Here is a 19372-nt window from a genome sequence, read left to right on the forward strand (position 1 = left end):
CTACCTGAGATCTGAGTTAGGTAAGACAGAGATCAGTCCTCTAGGGAGCCCCCAGGCAGGTTAGAATGTTGCAAATAAGGTCTGTTCTGCTCCCTCTGGCTCAAGGGAGGGCATTAGGAACTGAGTTTCACCTTCTCCAGACCAAGACCATACTGTGCCAAGAAGGTAGTGGAGCAAGTGAGAGTAAAAAAAACTATAAAATTTCCTACCATTTAGAACATGTCTGGTTTTTTTGTTTGTTTGTTTTTCTTGATTGGGCATTTGATTGGTTGCTATAGACTTTTATCTGTTTTCTAGAACTCCTAAAGGTTGTTTTAGACAATTTCTGGTTCTTTTCTGCTGTCTCCATGGAAAAACCACAGTTTAGAGCTTCCTAGTCCACCATTTTGCTGTCACTATTATGTGTTTACCTTTTGATATATTTACACCTATTTTATGGCCTGAAATATGATTTATCCTGACAAACATTCAATGTACACTTGAAAATTATGTGTATTCTGCTGCTGTTGTATGGAGTATCCTGGAAATGTCACTTAAATCAAAGTGATTGATAGTATTGTTTAAGGCTTATAACTTTGCTGATTTTATGCCCATTTATTCTATCAATAATTGAAAGAGATTTACTAAAATCTCTGACTTTAATTTTGGATTTGTCTTTTCCTTGCATTTCTATCAATTTTCACTTCAAGTCTTTCAGAGGTCAGTTAGGTGAACAAGCACTTCAGATTATTATGGCCATGTTAAGTTGGTTCCTTCATAGTTCTGAAGTAAACTTTATTATCACTACTAAATTCTTTGCTCTGAAACATACTTTGTGGGTATTAATATAGTCATCCCAGATTTCTTTGATTAGTGTTAGCATGGTATATCTGTTTCTATCTTTTTACCTTTAATTTTTTTATTATTATGTTCAATTAGCCAATATATAGTACATCATTAGTTTTTGATGTAGTGTTCAATGATTCATTAGTTGCGTATAACACCCATTGCTCATCACAACTTGTGCTCTCCTTTTCTAAATTTTATTTTATTATGTTATGTTCTCTCCTTAATGCCCATCACTCGGTTCCCTTCCCCTATGGTCCTCTGCGCTATTCCTATGTTCCACATGTGAGTGAAACTATATGATAATTGTCTTTCTCTGCTTGACTTATTTCACTTAGCATAATCCCCTCCAGTTCCATCCATGTCAGTGCAAATGGTGGGTATTCATCCTTTCTGATGGCTGAGTAATATTCCATTGTATATATGAACCACATCTTCTTCACTTGATCTTAGCCAAAAGGCCGAGAAGCGATGAACCACATCTTCTTTATCCATTCATCTGTTGAAGGATATCTCAGCTCCTTCCACAGTTTGGCTATTGTGGACATTGCTGCTGTGAACCTTTAACCTATTTGTGTCTTTAGATTTAAAGTGCATTTCCTGAAGAATGCATACGGTTGGGTCTTTTTTTTTTTTTTTTTTTTTGTAATCCAATCTGATATTCTCTGCCTTTTCATTAGAGTTTTTATATGATTTACATTTAATATGATTACTGTTATATCTAATATAAAGTCTATCATCCTATTATTTGGTTTCTACTTGTCTCATCAGGTTATTTTTTTTTCCCTTTTCTGCTTTCTTTTGGATTTTGTATTAGTTTCCTACAGCTGCTGTAACAAAGTTCTACAAAGAGAATAGCTTAAAACAACAGAAATTCATTGTCACAGTTTTGGAGGCTAGTCATTTGAAATAAAAATGTCAGCGAAGTCATAGTCTCTCTGAAATTTATAAGAGAGAATCTTTCCTTGTCTCTTCTAGCTTCTGATGATTTTCAGGAATCCATGGCCTTCTTTGTCTTTTAGATTCATTTCTCCAGTCTTTGCCTTCATCATTACATGGCCATCTTCTCCATATGTGTTTCTGTTTTCTTCTACTAAGGACACCAGTCATATTGAATTCAGCCCCAACTTAATGATCTCCTCTTAGGTTGATTACATCTGCAAAGATCTTATATCCAAAAAAGGCCACATTCACAGTTATCAGGGATTAGGACTTCAACATATCCTTTTAGGGGATACAATTCAACTCATAATAAATGACCTACTTAACTTTATTTTATGTCCTTTGTTGGCTTAATGGTTACAACTCTGCTTTGTTAATTTAGTGGTTGCTTTGGGGTTTATAGTATACATCTTTATCACAGTCTACCTTCAAGTAATATTATACCTATATAATATCTGTATAGTTTAAAAACCTGTATAGTTTAAGAACCTTATGATACTATATTCCATTTCTTCTCTCTGGCCTTTAGTATATAAATTTGCATAATTTGATTTACACCTATTTTATAAATCCCACAATGTCATTTATGTTTGAAAAGTCAGTTATCTTTTAAAGAGATTTAAATAAGAAAAAAATCTTCTATATTTACTCAAGTAGTTACCAGTTTTGATATTCTTTGTGTATTTCTTTGTGTAACCATATTCCCACTTGGTATCTACTCCTTTTGCCTGAAAGCTATGAATAAGATTTTTTTTCTTTATCACTGTTTTTGAGCCATTTCATTATTATGTGTTTTGGTATTGTTTTCTTCTTGTACTTGGAATTCAGTGGTATTTTTGATTCTGTGAATTTAAGGGCTTTTAAAATCAAATCTGGAAATCTTTGGCTATTATATATTTAAATATATATTTTTTAATTTTCCCTTTGCCTTTTCTGTCCTTAGGGAACTCTAATTTACATCTACCCATATTAGGCTGGTTGAAGTTATTCCAGGGCTTTTTTTTTTTCTGTTTCATTTTGGATAGTTTCTACTGCTACAGCTTCAAGTTTATTAACATTTTATTTTGTAATCTCTGATATGTTGTTAACCACATTCAGTGGATTTTTCATTTCAAACATTTTTTTTAATCTCTAGAATTTCATTTGAGTTCTTTAAAAAATATCTTTTGTCTTTACTTTTGAACATATGAAATACAGTTATAATAACTGTTTTTAATGTCCTCATGTGCTAATTCTAACATCAGTTTTTTATACCAATGAAAAATCAGTACTTAAAAAAGATGCTTGACATTATTAAGAAATTTATTTTAAATTATTAGAAATTTAAATTGAAGCCATGAGGTACCACTTGACTCTTACTATCAACAAAAAGGCAGATAATAACAAGTGTTGGACATGGAGAAATCAGACATGCATATATCACTGGTGGGACTCTAAAATGGGGCAGCACTTTGGAAAACAATTGGCAGTTCTGTTAAAGGCCAAACAGTTACCATAAGATATATAATCCACTCCTAGGTATATATTCCAGGGAAATGAAAGCATATGTCCACCCAAAACATGAACGCTAAAGTTCATAGCAGCATTATTCATAATAGCAAAATAGCAGAAAACACCTAAATGTCCATCTACTGATGAATGAATAAACAAGTTGTGGTATATGCATACAATGGAATATTATTCAGTAATAAAAATAAGTGAAGAACTGACACATGCTACCTGAATAAACCTTGAAAACATCATGCCAAATGAAAAAAGCTAAACAGAAAAGGCCACAGGTTGCAAATCTTGAAAGCATGGAGATCTTACAGTAAATCTTGTGTGAACACTCCTATGTGTGTTCGCTAAGAAATGTGTTTTAATTAATGTCTATGGCACAATTTGATCTGACACTGGCTGTTTTTATAAACTGCTAACAAAGTAATGGAGCGGGGCGCCTGGGTGGCTCAGTTGGTTAAGCGACTGCCTTCGGCTCAGGTCATGATCCCAGCGTCCTGGGATCAAGTCCCACATCGGGCTCCTGGCTCAGCGGGGAGCCTGCTTCTCCCTCTGACCCTCTCCTCTCTCATGCTGTTTCTCTCTCGCTCGCTCTCCAATAAATAAATAAATAAAATCTTTAAAAAAACAACAAAAAAAACCAAAGTGATGGAGCATGGCTAACTCTTACCCACTTTCCTTGCCAAATGGGAACCTACTGTTACCTACCAAAAGTACCTAATAGCTGTATGTAATCAATATGCCAGTTAGGTCAAAATACATTGAAAGCAGAGTTTGGTGTGAGAAAATCAATAACATCACAAAGTATCTCATCAGAACAAGTACAAGTTTTTCACGACTTGATAGATATCCAGGGTTACTTGAGTTTTAGATGTGGGTGGTGATTCCCAGCCTGTGCAACAAGACTATTATATTCTCAAAGTTCTTTTTGAGTAGGTTACCTGGAATTTGAAGCATTGGTAGTTACACCTAACAGAGGTTCAAAGAAAAATATCTGCTGCTAGGAAGAGCTGCCCAGGTGCATTGAGCAGAATGGATGTAGGTATCCTAACTCAGGTCACAAGTTTAAGGGGGGTCTCAGTGTACCTTGTGAGAAGAGAGCCCCATAAGCATTGACACTTCCATCTTGGCCTGTGCACTGCTGCAGATCCCATTTGGGGCCTCAGACATATGGCTTGCCTGTGTCTTTGAAATGGTTTTTTTAAATGATCTTTGATTTGGCTTATGCTCTAAAAGTGGATTGAAAGCAAGGGCTTTCTGCTCCACTTGCCCGGCAAGAGATGGATTGGCAGGGGAGAAGCCCATTCACCTCTAAAGAAGGCAGCACCTGTGCAGATGGTGTAAGGGGAGAACAAAATACCCATTCAGTTTGAATGAAGGGGACATGGGAGCTGTAGACTGCCATTGGGAGGATAATTTTCTCTGCCTTTGTGCCCACAAAGAGCACTCCATACCTTGCACTTTGTTAGCTATCTCCTCAACAAGGTTATAAGCAGAGGCAACCAGGTATAGTAGAGTCCTGGGTTTGATCCCTGGATCTAGTGCTAGGTGAAAACTTGGCAAGTCCCGTATCCTTTTTGGCCTTCAGACCCCTCATCATTTGAGCTGTGTGACCCCTGGAAGCCTTTCCTACTTTTATATTCTGTAATCTCAGAGGCTGAATAAAGTGAGGATTAACCCATAAAGAAGTTCTCAGTTTCTATGGGATCAGAACTCTTGTTAAACACACCACAGACAAAAGAAGCTACAGTATAAAGAGTTAGTCAGAAGATCCTAGTGGTTGATGCCATCAGGTATTATTAACTCAAGGTACCAGTTCCTTATAGGCATATACTCCCTGCATTGATGGGCTATGTCTTTCACAGGTAGGAGCTTGTCCTCTTGGCCATTGGTCCTCCAGGGCTAGCCTTTTTCAGTCTTTCTGTAGAGATTTCTGAGGCTGACCAATCCTTTTCATTGATACAGGTCTTCAGAAGAAGGGTCAAGGTATTGTGTCATGTTATAGGTCTGGGAATCCTGCCTGGTTAAAGTAATCTTATTTCCATATTTCCAAATTCTACAGGGAGGTGAAATATCAAGTGTGACTGCACTGTGGCACTTAGATCCTAGGTCCCAGAAACAGGATAAAATATAGATTGAAGGGTCACAAAGGCCCCTTAGTCTATGTGATGATAATTGAAGTGGTGGCTAAAAAGAAGAGATGATATTAAGACCATTTCTGAGATGATATATATAAAACCAGAGGGGCAACTAGATAGGGAGGGTCAGAAACAAAGAGCTGGAGATGTCTTTGAGGTTCCCAACATAAGTAACATGTTGTTTAAGAAAGCATCAACATGAGATTAAGGTATAGTCTATAGTCACTGAACTAAACTGTAATTTCAAAGTGTTTATTTCATAGACGTCAAGGGTATGGTGACCTGATTATCTGAGCTAACAGTCCTATGACTCTAGAAGAAAATCACATAGATTGGTGCCATGTCAATGGTAAGTGTAAATGTCACCACCATAATCACAGTGGGACAGTGCTATTGGTTATTCATCTAGAACTTGGTGCTATTCCACATTTTGGTGGTGCTCACCTCCACCAAGGTCTTTTTGGCCCTTTCCTCTCTTTTCCAACATCAGTAAATCATTGCACAGCTAATCCTCATATAATAGTGTGTTAAACTGATTGATCTCTAAGATCACTTACAGTGGTAAAACTGTTCTATTATATGGACACCTTAATAGACAATTATGGACACATCTATAATTAAAGGCAGTGTTTCAGGGGCTGATGTGTTTTCTGCTGCAATGGTTGTTTACATCTATCATCTATTCCCATTGGTTGGTGCCGCATTGTCAAATATTTGGAGATTGTCCTTGGATGTTTTAAAGTGCTGGGCTGGACTCTGTTGACTATAAAACAAACTAGTATTTCTGACCTGACCTATAGAGGCTCAGACTAGGAGAAACCACCATTAGGAGGCAGGGAAATACAGCCAACAAAGGTGTAATTGGGTAAATTCTGCCCCTTCACCAGTTGCAATAAGACAACCCAACTGCCCAAGCCGTTATGATGGTTATCCTGCTTTAAGTTGGTGAGGTCAAAGCAGGATCCTCCTGCACATTGTGCAGTGGAACAACATAATTTTTACAAGGCCACTTGTTTTGCCTTCAAAGGAATTCTGGTACTTTGCTAAGAAGTAAAATTTTCTTAAGTCAGTTACAGGAGTTTATCAGTGAAGATACTGTTAGCTGAAGACTTGTAAGATGATTGGACGATAAGCCTCAACCATGTGATTTAAAATCTGGGTTCTGTCCTTCCAACAGCCATCCATGGGTCAGCATTATCTGAAGGCTGGGTACCCTTGGTGGTAGGAAGGCTGACAATAGAAACTAGAGCAAAGAGCAACTAGAGAAATAAGTTTCCTTGTTTAGGTAGAGTGTTGCTTCCCAAAACTCATATAAGAGCAAGCATACTTAGGAGCGCCTGGGACGATTAAGCATCCAACTCTTGATTTTGGCTCAGGCCATGATCTCAGGATTCTGAGATGGAGCCCTGCTTTGTACTCTGCGCTCAGCTGGGCTTGAGATTCTCTCTCCCTCTCCCTCTACCTCCACCCTCACCTCACCTCTCTGTCTCTCACATAAATAAATAAATCTTAAAAAGAAAAAAAAAAGAGCAAGCATACTTTCCCCCAAGCCATAGTAAGCATCCTGTCATATCTTACAGGTTCACAGTGGTTTTGGCCAGCCCAGACTCAAACCAATCAGTATGGCAAGGCAGGTTTTGCTTTACCCTGATAGGCTTAGACAAATCTTCTTATCCCTGGAGCTGGGCACAGTTTTGGGGTCAGCCCTCCAAACTACATATAGCCATTCAGAGAGGAAGGGTAGGTTGGATGTTTGGGGGCAATCTGGATTTATGAAAACTCACTTAGATTTATATAATATTTTCTAATTGAGAAGCCACTTTTATACATTTCATTTTACTGATATAAATACCACTTTTACTCTAAATGTAAGCAAAGGATAAGGTCCAGGCTTGTGAGAGAGCTATCAAAAGCTTTGTGTTTTTACACAGTAGGGTTTGGCAAAGCAGTAACTGTTAAGGAAGGAGAACGAACACAGGGAAATCTAAGATTGCAAGAAGGTTTAGTGGGCTAAAGGAAGACTCAGGGCTATTTTAGGAATACAATGTTTAGATAAAAGAAGTTGGTGTCTGCTTTCTTGAGGAGAATTGAGAATGGACTGGAAAACAGGAGCAAGAGGGATAGGGAAAAAAAGGATGGGGACAGATGATTTACATACTATATGGGCAACACTTAATGGACCCTAAGCAGAGGGAGATTATAGTTGTTAAAAGTTTAGTTGTTAAAAAAAAGAAGAAGAAAGGAAAGGAGGGAGGAAGGGAGGAAAGAAAACTTTACAAGTAACAGTCTAGAATTGCAAAGTGGCTGGGTCACAAATACATTCCTGGTAGAACAAATTTAGCAGCTTACTTGAAGGTGCTTATGTAAATGGGGCTACAGTTTGAGGGATAAGAGCTGGGGTTAAAAATGTAGGGCTTCTGCAGACTGGCACCAGCACTATCTAGGGCTTCTGTGGTACTTCCTGCTGTTACCCTGTCTGAGGCTGTCTAGAGAAGGTCTGACATCCAGTTAGGGCCACATCTCTTGAGCTCAGCATCTAGAGGCAGACTGTTAACAGTTGATGTACCTTCGACAAGAGGATCCTCATTTATCTCTTCTCTTCTTCCTCCTTCTCCACCTCTCCCATACCCCTCTTTTTTTTTTTTTCCTTGGCTTTTGGGAGGTCTCATCTTTGGATAAAGTTCTTATATATCACAATTAATGAAGGGGTTCAACTTCAACCAACTGACCAATTTCATCCTTGAGAGGTTCACATAATACAACTATATAAAGTACCTTTTCAATCACCTACATAAACATTCTCCTATTAGATTATACTTCCAAATCTCATATTTTTGTTAATAATCTTATTAAAAACTTCCCTATCATCACCTGCCAGGGAGATAGAGGGAACTAAATTTAAGAAATCTCTAACATCTATAAGTTACTAAAAAGCAAACACATGGACCTTTCAGCCTTGCCCCTGCGAATTCAGTCCGTCACACAGAGACAGGGTAGCTGGACTTCAAGCCCCCTTTCCCTTGGAAAAGGGACAGTTCTCAGGTGGAAGCCGGGCTTGCAGTAAACAGGCCAGTGAATATGTTTCCCAGGACTTCTGTTTTTGTGAGAGGCACTTGACAACCAGACCGTGTGCCTTGATGACCCACAGAGTTCTTAACAACAAACATTGAAGCCCGGAATAGAACCCTTTGATCATAGTGCCCACATGTCACTAAGCACCCTCACAGGTCTGCTGACAGAATACTGGCTGCCATGTCCCAGGTAGGAAGAGAAATGTCTGATCCACAGGTCCAACTGGGCATCTTATGGAGAAAGAACCAGAACAGCGACTGTCAGAACCTGTTGGACAGCATCAGCAATCAGGGAAACAGACACTATTCCACATTTGGAGACAATGTAAAGTTTATGGAAACAGAGAAGTCCTACTCAATTCTGTCCTTCAACTGGAAAGAAGAGAACTTGTTGAAAAAGAAACTCAGTTTTCTGGAGTCCATGAAGAAATGTGAAGCTAATGCCTGGCTAATGGAGCAGAAAGCCTTTTATAAACAATGCCACTTGAAGCTCCAAAAGTCAGAGCTGGCTCATGCCCGTTTGCTAGGCAACAAGGACCTGGTCAAACGGCTCACCTCCAAGAACTTGTTGTCCAACTACACCTCCACCTTGGTGGATGAGAGTGAGGCAGCAGTGAAGGCAATAGTCCAGAATAAGAGAGGGTGGGAGAAGAACAAGATGATCTTCAGACTTAGCCTGGATAAGAACAGACTCTATCCACCCCTTGGTAGTAGTCTGCTGAAGAAGGTGGAGGCCTGGCCAGCTTCCAGCACAGCTTTAAAGGCAAACTCCACGAAAGAGAATGTAAGGGCAACTGTAAAAATCAGGAGGTCTCCTTCCAGAGAGGAGGGCAAGCCAGCTCTGTTTTTATCTTTAGAGTCTCTGAATAGCCCACAGCAGGAAGCAAAACAGAAAAAGCTTCCTGCAGACAGCAGGCCATTGCTGGACAGGGAAGGAATCACGAGGGACTTCTCCAGCGGGCCATCAAGCATTGTTCAGAGCCGTCTCCAAGATTCAGCCACTGGCAGGAAATCGAAAGGCAAACTTCTTAAATACCTAGTGTATGGAGACAGAAGTGTGGAGCACCCCAAAAAGAAAATGCCAAGACCCAGGAACAACCCCCATGGCTCAGAAAGTGTGCAAATGGACCCAGCACTGCTGACCCAGATTCAAGGCTTCCTAAGGCAAGAGTCTCTCATAAATGAAAGAGCTACGTATCTGGAGGACAGAATCCAAGGTCTGCCACAGCCCACACATTTTGTCTTTCAAGATTACTCTTCCAACAGTCCCTTGGAGAAAGGAAGTGAGGGAGTACTGCATGCTCCAGGAATCAGAACGCATGGTGTAGGAAGAGAGCAGAAAATCATTCTTGAAGAGATTAGAAAACAAATTTGAAGCAATTCCATCACCAAGAACAAACACTTTCTTCCCTAAGGTACCCTTCCCCTTTCTACCCATTTATCATTCAGCAACAATTTCTTAATACGTAACAAAGAAAAATATTACCCCTGACTGCAAACTGCTTCTGAACTCAGGGAGAAAATGCTTTTTTTCCCTCTTCTATAAAAACATGACAATCATGTTTTAACATGATTTAACAGTAAGAAAGTGGACGTGGGTCATGACTGGCTCTGCAGCCTTGAATATGAAGACACAGAGACAAGCAGAGAGCACAGGCTGTGCTGGGACCAGGGCATCTTGAACTATCCACACCAGGCTTCATCTCCACACCAAACAACACATTTCAAGGAGTAAATATCTAAGAGGAACGTGACTCTGGGAAACTTTTTGCCAATATTGCTTTTACTGTAAAAAAGAGAGTGAAAGACAGTAATTTGGGAAATGTTGGCAAATTTGTTTCTTCGGTGGCATGGAGAGGGAGTGGGCATGGGAACTTGACTCTAATTTCTCACCTTTTTATAATAAAAACAAACAAATGAAAAGTAGTTGACTTGAAAACTAGGAGAAATCTCTTTCTCTCTTCCTCTCCCAACCCTTCATCCCAGGTGAGAGCCTTATGGGGAGCCTCCTTATATTTCATTAAGCAAAGACAGCGCTGATTGAAGCAGGCCGAAGTTTACGGGCATGATAATGTAGAAAGAGCATGGGGCAGGAGGCAGAGGCTCTGGTTTCTACCTTTATTTATATAAATTTATATAAATGCGATGGCCAGAGTAATCTTGGGCAAAGTGCTTCACAGTTTGACACCTGTTTCCTCACCTATAATATGAGGGTTAGACAATATGATCTTTTAGGCCACTTTTACCCCAAAACCTCCTTAGTACATTTACTTTGACTTGTCACAAAAACAGATATTGGATGGCTGCCCTTGAGGAAAATGAAACATCGTCAGTCTTTTGTCCCTCCAGTGGCCTTTCCAGTGATAAAGTTAACATTTCAGACTTTTTTCCTGAAGTAACATAAGGCAGTTAAAACCTTTTTTATTATCAGTTAGATGGTAATGAGATAAATACTTAAGGTGGTAATTTTATATTTAAGTAAGTAATGGTCTCTCTCTAAATATTATTTCTGTATATTTCCTAGATATTTAAGTCCCATGATGTCAGCAAAGGTAACCTAAGAAAGTGGAATTCATGAAAGCACATGGCTCTTTCATCACAGGTTTAGTGTCACCTGTGAAAATCAGATGGCTGAAATGAGTCCCATCGCAGGCAGAGGATACTCCTGTCACACATTGCAGTGGTCTGTGCTGTCCCAAATGACTGTTTCCAATTCATGTGGGTTCAATGTAAATTTTATTAATTTCCTCTGTGGGTTACTTGAGTAGAAGCATTGAAAACACACAGATGGTTATCATGAGAAACAAAAAGCCATCCTTAAATAATGTGATTACAAGAGTGATTTTGGAGCGAGGAGGCTGGGTGGGGAACTGGGGTAGGGAGGAATAAAGCAGCTCTCTTTAAAGTCACCTAGGAAGATATGATCTATTTACTCACCACGTTCTTAGGAATATATGGAAGACAAACTGGTTTTCTCCTCTTACATTCCCAAACCAGCTACATTCATAAGTGTTGTGCTGTCCCTGAACAGTAGAAAGAAAGTGTGAGAAGCACCTGAATAGCAGAAAAGCCTCAAGACCCTTCTTCACATTCAGGAACAATTCTTACACTACCTTTTACTGGTAGTTTCTATAGAGGTCTGGAAGTCCAGTTGACAAATCAGGCCCTTCAGCTTTGCAAATATAATTTCATTCATTCATACACTCCTTCAACAGTTACGTACTGGACATTGAGGTAAAGAAAACAGACATGTTCTTACTCTCCTGGAGTTTACAATTTAAGAAGGGAGCTAGGCAGTAATGAAGCAAACAAAAGAATACATTGTGATAGGCACTATAGAAATATGATAAACATTTTGGAAAACACAATTTAAATTTGAAAAATATGTCTGTCCTATTAATATATATTGAAGTCAAATGGCATTTTCACTGGGTTGGATTGCATTCACAGAAGGCAAGCACAATGGGGGCAATTCTGAAATGCATTTTTAGATAAAATAACTTCCATTTGACAGGCCCAAGTATATACTGTATAGTTGTGGTGAGCTGGGATTGTCTCAATCTCAGCTTGAAGCACCTGAAGTTTATCTTCTTGCCCTTGGTGTTATCTTTAGAGCAAGCCTACCTTCTTATTTGCCTCAAGTAACAGATTTTATATCACTACTGTCCCCTTTAGGGCCCACTGAGGTGGAGATCAAACCCAGCAGTGTCAGGCAGTGATAGGTCCTGAAAGGTGGATAATTGATGTAATTGATTTTGGAGTTTATATATCATATTTCAAAAGTTTTAAAATATTTTCCCTTAGCTGATTTATCTTCATGTGATGTACATATACACTCTTCTAAAAAGCTGCAAGAGGAGTTGCAATTGAGGGGAGGGTGTCAGTCAGTGGTGTGCAAAGGTACAGCAGTGAGGATGAAAAGGAGTTTCTGAGACACCCAGGTTGCTGTGTAGCTACATAAAGCATGTTTACATTCTGCTGCTGGCACTGGGGGCACAGCCATGAATAAGAAAAAAATCCCTGCCTTCATTGGGCTTGGTTTCTAGTGGAGCACACATAAAAATGTGCAAACTAACAAGGACAACATCAACAATTTTCCTTTACTGAAAGTTCCATGTGTAACTCAAATGCTACCATTTTCCAGGGATACTGACCATGTTCTTCCTTCCCTTTATTCCCTTTCCCTGGTTCCTACCTATGGGTTCAGCTATGACCTATATGACCTATATGAGGAAGAGCCAACATTTTTATCTTCTGTGTATGCTTTTCTCTAGACACATACGTATTTAACTCTCTGTGGACAGCTCCACTTGCATATCTTTCAGCTACTTCAACTAAAACAACTAAACCCAACTGTACTAGCTTTCCCTCCAAAGTCTGCTCATCTTCTATTTAGACCAACAGCCCCACTATCTACCCAGTTACCCAAACCAGAAATGTGGTAGTTCTTATGACTCCACTCTACCCCATGCAAGAATATCTTCTAATCAGTCTCCTGGTTCCAGTCCCTAACATGTCTTAGATTGTTCCTTCCCTTCTATCCTCAGCTCTTATATGCATTTCTAGCATTATGTCAATAGTCTCCTAACTACAAAGACCACATGGCATTTATGCTCCTCCAGTTTATATTATAAAATAGATATAGAATGCAAAACTGATTATCTTTGCTTCTTAATGTCTGCAAAATTAAGTCCTAAGTGTTTGGTATGGTCTACAAGGCCCTCTGTGATCTGATCTATCATTGTCCTTTCCAACCCCATCTTGATCCTTTTATGCCTCACACTCAGGCATATTGAACACTCTCCACTTTGCCTAGTATATACCTTCCCATCTGTTAAGATTGAGTTAAACCTTTATCTCCTACTTGAAAAATTTTTGGATCTGAATTCTCTGCTCAAATTGTACCTTTACATACTTTTATTACCCTTAGTGGTCTGTACATGTCTGGCCTATTAGATTGTCTCCCCATAATAGACAAAGCAGTTTTGAATCAATCTAAAACTTCCAGCAAACCTGCAATGTGGCAAGCATTCAATTAGAATTTGTTAGTAAATGTTAATGAAAGGAAAAAAATTCACACTTCAGTTGGAATAGGATAAGAAGCAGGTTTTGGTATGTCCTGTAGAAATCTTTCCTTATCATATCATCATCGTCTTGTGTCCCAAGTTCTTTCCATAAGTCTGATTTACTAAATAATGAGGACTGTGTGTATGTGTATGGGGGAGGGGAGTGTGGAGCAGCAGAAGACAACTTTCTTTTTGCAAACCTGCTCTCTGGCTCTGAATGTTTTTTTCAGGGATGAAATCTCAGGTCATGTAAGATTTCTGGTATTAAGTCCACACTAGTGAAACTCTCTTAACTGAAAACATAACTCGCACTCAGGTCTCCCTCTAGGTGGGAAGGCTAAAGACAGGTATATGAACAACTGCTTCTTTTCTCTTCCTCCCTTTACCTTTCTTCTTACTAAACAGCTGTTTCTGGCCCTTCTGGAAGGGAGGGATTTATAGAAAAGGTTTCTGCCATATCTAGTTGGTGCAGCTATAATAGGGTATTGGACCTTCAAGGAGAGGTGGGAGTTAATAGCTTTCTTTCATGAAATATGTCCTACTGGGAACCCCAATTGAGAATCTCTAGTTTGGCTGGCAGCTTCCCATTTCTCCTCCCCTCACAGCTTCTACGTTTGATGGTGCTCAGATGTTGGGTGGTTTGCCACACGCAAGCCAACATATGTAGGGTAATTTGCAAGATGGCTCACCTCTTACAACCACATGTGGCTTATGGGAAACATACACCTCTGCCCCATTATTGGTGAATGTGCCCTTTCTTCAGTTGTCACAGTTCCCTTCAGCCACATCTTACCCAAGGACCCTTTCCAGGAGGAGTCAAGTACCATCCTTGTGTTCCCCCAAATCTAAAGATCACAAGGTCAAGGTCTCCAATTATTTCATTTGAAACATACCTCACTGACTTTAAGATGAAGGAAAGCCTCCAACTCATTCTATGAAACCAGTATTACCCTGATATAAAAACCAAAGATATAACAAGAAAACTACAGACCAATATTTCTTATCAACACAGATACAAATATTCTAAAGAAATGTTAGCAAACCAAATCCAGCAGCATATAAAAAGGTTTGTGAACCATGGACAAGTACGATTATCTCATGAATATCTCATCACACTTGATAGTGAAAGAATAAATGCTTTCCTCCTAAAATCAAGGATAAGACAAAGATGTCTGTTCTTGCCACTTCTATTCAATATTATACTAGCAGTGCTGACTAAGCACTTAGGCAAGAAGAACAAGCAAAAAGAATCCAGAGTGGAAAGGAAGAAGTCAAACTATTTCTATTCACAGATGCACAATGTTGTATATACAAACTCCGAAGGAAGGAAGGAAGGAAGGAAGGGGAATACAAGATCAATATACAAAAATTATTTATATTTTATATACTAGCAATTAGCAATCCAAATGTTTATAGTAGCATCAAAAATAACAACTTAGGAAAATATCTAACCAAAGAAGTCAAGACTTGTACCCTGAAATCTATAAACATCAATGAAAAAAATTAAGGACCTGAACAAATGGAGAGACATCCCATGTTCATGGATTGGAAACCATTATATTGTTAAAATAGCAATATTCCCTATAAACACAACACAATCCCTATCAAAATTCCAGCTGTGTGTTTTGCTGACTATAAAATTCATATGGCACTGCAAGAGACCTCAAGTAGACAAAATGATCTTGGAAAGGAACGGAGATGGGGGACTCACACATCCCAAATTCAAAACCGAGCTATCGTAATTAAGCTATGATAATCAAGACAGTGTGGTACTGGCATAAGGCCAGACATATATATCAATGGAATAAAACTGAAAGTCCGAAAATAAAGTCTAATATTTACAGTCAATTACTTCTCAATAATGGTGCCAAGACCATTCATAGGGAAACAAGTCTTTTCAACAACTGTGCTTGGACAACTGGACATCCATATGTCAAAGAATGAAGCTGGACTCCTACAATGCACAATAGGCAAAAATGGATGAAAGACCTAAAACTATAAGACACTTAAAACAGGTATGACTTGCAGTAGGTAAATTTTTTTCTTTAAAGATATACCAAAAGCACAAATCACACACACACACACACAAAGAGAGAGAATTTGGACATCACCAAAATTGAAAACTTTGTGCTTCAAAGAGCACCATCCAGAAAGTGAAAATACTATCCAAAGAATGGGAGAAAATATTTGCAAGTAATTTATCTGGTAAGGAACTTGCATCCAGAAAAAAGAATTCAGTAATAAAAAGAACCCAATTAAGAAATAGGTAAAGGATATGAATAGACATTTCTCCAAAGATGAACAAATGGCCAAAAGCACATGAAAAGATGCTCAACCTTATTAGCCATTAAGGAAATGCAAATCAAAACCATTAAATACTTCACTCTCACTAGGATGGCTAGAATAAAAATGTCAGTAATAATTTAGTGTTGGCCAAGATGTAGAGAAATTGGAACTCTCACACACTTGTTGATGGAAATGTCAAATAGTACAGCCACTTTGGACAAGTTTGATAGTTCCTTGAAAGGAGTAGGCATACGACCCAGGAATTTCACTCCTATGTACATAACCAAGAGAAATAAAAACTGATATCCACATAGAAACCTGTACACAAATGTTCATAGTAGTAGTATTTATAATAGCCAACAAACAGAAATAATGCAAATATCCATCAAATGAGTGAACAAAAATATGGTATATCAATAAAATGAAATATTATTCAGCCATAAAAAGAAATGAAGTACTGATTCATGCTACAACATAGATGCACCTTGAAAACCTTGTTCTAAGTGGAAAGTTAGACAAAAGGCCACATACTGCACGAATCCATTGATATGAAATGTCCCAAACAGGCGAATCTATAGACAGAAAGATTAGTGATTACCAGGGGCTTTGTTGTGTGTGTTTGTGCGGGGTATTGGGGAGACTGTTGAGGGGAGAATAAACAGTCACTCCTAATGGGTACAGGATTATTTTTTATAGTGATAAGTGCTCTGTATATAATGGTGATGATTGCACAATTTCATGAATATTCTAAAAGCCATGAATTGCACACTTCAAGAGTGAATTTTGTTATGTGGATTTTATCTTAATCAAAGCAAAAACAAAAATGAGGGAAGTACCCCTCCTCCACTTTGAGGTGGATGAGAGAGGTTCAACTCCTGCAAAGGCAATCATTATCTCCAACCTCTCAATGGACTCCTTTTAATTGGCAAATATTGAGCGAACCTATCTCAGTCTGTCTTGCACCAGGTTGTCTAGCATCTATATCTCAACTTCATTGAATCCTAATAACCAGCAATGAGGTGGGCTTGGATATGATAATCCAAGCTGAGGGAAGGGCAGGGCCAGGACTGAGGACCAGAGTCATGACACTGAAGTCTGCACTCTTGACAGCTGTGTACCAGACACATGCTTATCCCATTTCCTATGGTTTCCTAAAGACCAGAAGACAGCTAGGATGATTATTCCAGGTGCTGTTCAAACGAACCTAAGAATCCTGATTTCAGGGTTGATTTGTAGTAATGGTTATGAGGTTCTGGATAAACAGGCATTCATTCATTGTGGTGTTTTAGTATAAAAAACAGTGTTTGGCAGAGGACTGTTCCTTGATAGACATGAGGGGCTGGCAATCATTGGGTGGTGTAAGATGCCTGCCCCTATCTCCACTGAGAGGAGTGTGGCCACAGACAACGTGGCTGCACAGAGACTCCTGGTTGTGAGAGCACATCCAAAGGGTAGGGCTGGGGAAGTCATACAATATTGCTCTCAAGGACACCTGTCCTTTTCATCCTTTCCCTCTTATTGTCTTTCCATGGGTTGGAACAGTCATTGATCCAGGGGAGCCACTTCCTCAAGAAGCAAGTCCTTTAGCCACAAATATTTAAATATTTAATAAAAAACCAAACTTTTTTGGGGGGGGGGGAAGTGTGGGGAAACAAGGAGAAAGAGGCCATTTTTAGTGAAAAACAGGAAGCTTCATTGAACATTCTATTGCATGCTGAGCTGTTTTCAATCACCCAAGAGGTTACAAGCTGGTGGAAAGATGATTAAAAAAAGTCTTTACCATGAATCTGCTCACATCTTGGTACTCCTCGCTGTTTTGTAAGGAATGTGCCCCACAGAGTTGAACTACCATGGGAAGTGTGGGTTGCTGTGAGGTTACACAGACACTTGGGGGTCCATGTTGGTGGTCCATGAAGTTTTTTATGGGTGCTTTTTAAATTTTGATTTGGAGGGGTACTTGAGAAATATGAAATAAGCACAAGTGAAGATGTTGGGTGGAGATGCAGGGAGAAGTGCCTGTAACAGATGGCAAAATTGGAAAAGCATGTGGGGCCCAGTTTATGGAGGGCTTTGGATGCCAAGCTTGAAGAATATTCAAAGGGAAGCAAATTTTGAAGCAGAGGGTATTAAATTAGCAAAATTATTTTAGCAGAATGAAAAAGATTGGAAGTTACAGTCAGGGCAGTTAGTTAGGAAGCTATTAAAAGCAATCAGGTGATTCAATGGACCAGGACCTGAAAGGAAGCATGATGAACAACTCCGGAGATTGGAGGGGAAAGGAATTGATAGGTACAAGCTGTGACAACTGAGGGATGAGGGATTTCGATGACTAGGTTGAAAGTGATCCTGTTAAGGAAGAAACAAGTAACAGTAGGTAGAGACGCAAGATGAAGTTCTGGTATTAACTTTGAGGTACCAGAAAGATTATCCTGGGGATAGGGTCTGACAAAAAGGAGTGGTTGAGGTTGACCAGAGAGAATTGGACAAGAACTTTAAGTAGAATTATAGTATCCATCCAAGATCTGGATGGTATACATCCAACTGAAAAAGGAAGAGTAGCAGCCAAATTAAGTTCAAGGTGTTGGCAAGGTTAAACAGTTCATACTGGCAATTGAGAAGGTTGTGAGTATTCTTCAGGAGAGCATTTTCAGTGGCACAAAAATGGATTAGCAGCATTTCTCACAATGAGACACCTACATCAAAATCTTGCAGTGTTTAACAAACGCGAACCTACTAGATTTGAACAGGGAAGGGGGAAAAGTCTTGGGACTTGGAATTTAACAGTCTTCCCCAGGAAATTCTTTATAGACTAGTAACACAGAGTAGAAGATGAGAGGGAGCAAACAGAAGTTTCTTTTTAATTCTTTGGTGGCTCACGGAAGGGGTGGGAAGGGTAGATGATCAAGAAGCTGGTAGAGGTTAAAAAAAAAAATGTATATGTATATATATGAGGGGGGGAGGGAGGGAGAGAATGTGTGTGTTGTGAGAGAGAGCGAGCAGATAAGGGGATCAAGACTACAAATAAAGTAGTCTTAGGAAAACAATCCTTCTAAGAAACTGTTACGAAATTCTTGAGAAAAACCCAAAATGGGGGCTGAAATCCCAGCAGTTGTGTTCTTATGGGAACAGGGAGTGATGTTGCTATGTCACAACCAATGAATGAATATCAGCAAGTTCAGTTTGAAGCCTCATTTTCAAGGTTTTGTTTTTGTTTTTTGGATATTTATCTCCCTACACAGGTATGCATCCCAAAATAAAGCTAGGGAAGCTGTAGTTGTATTTTATCACACAATTAACAAACCTAGGAGAGCAGTATATAGGGTGAGGAAATGCAACTCATTTGCTGAAGCTGCCAGGCTCCAGAAGAGTTTGGCAGCAGGTTGTATTTTTATGTTGCATGTTTTAAATTTTCTAAAATAATAAAATGTAAAAGAAAGTTTCTATTTCATTTGGAAAGCTAATTATTTTAGTTTATGGTTCATTTTTCCCCCCAGAGCTTCCTGCAGACTGTGGGCTGATTCACAGATAACCAAAATATGTAAGAGTG

The 19372-nt window shown here is 39.1% G+C and overlaps 1 protein-coding gene across 1 annotated transcript in view; it reads left to right on the forward strand.

Moving 5' to 3' along the window:
* Positions 1 to 9848, forward strand: part of LOC144382842 (uncharacterized) — a 121845-nt gene extending 111997 nt beyond the window's left edge. Inside the window, exon 6 of the mRNA XM_078078925.1 lies at positions 8691 to 9848. Coding sequence (XP_077935051.1) covers positions 8691 to 9848 — 1158 coding nt within the window. The remainder of the gene's footprint in view (positions 1 to 8690) is intronic.
* Positions 9849 to 19372: the final 9524 nt, after the last annotated feature.

Source organism: Halichoerus grypus, chromosome 8 (genome assembly GCF_964656455.1).
Source record: "Halichoerus grypus chromosome 8, mHalGry1.hap1.1, whole genome shotgun sequence".
In the NCBI taxonomy this organism is placed as follows: Eukaryota; Metazoa; Chordata; class Mammalia; order Carnivora; family Phocidae; genus Halichoerus; species Halichoerus grypus.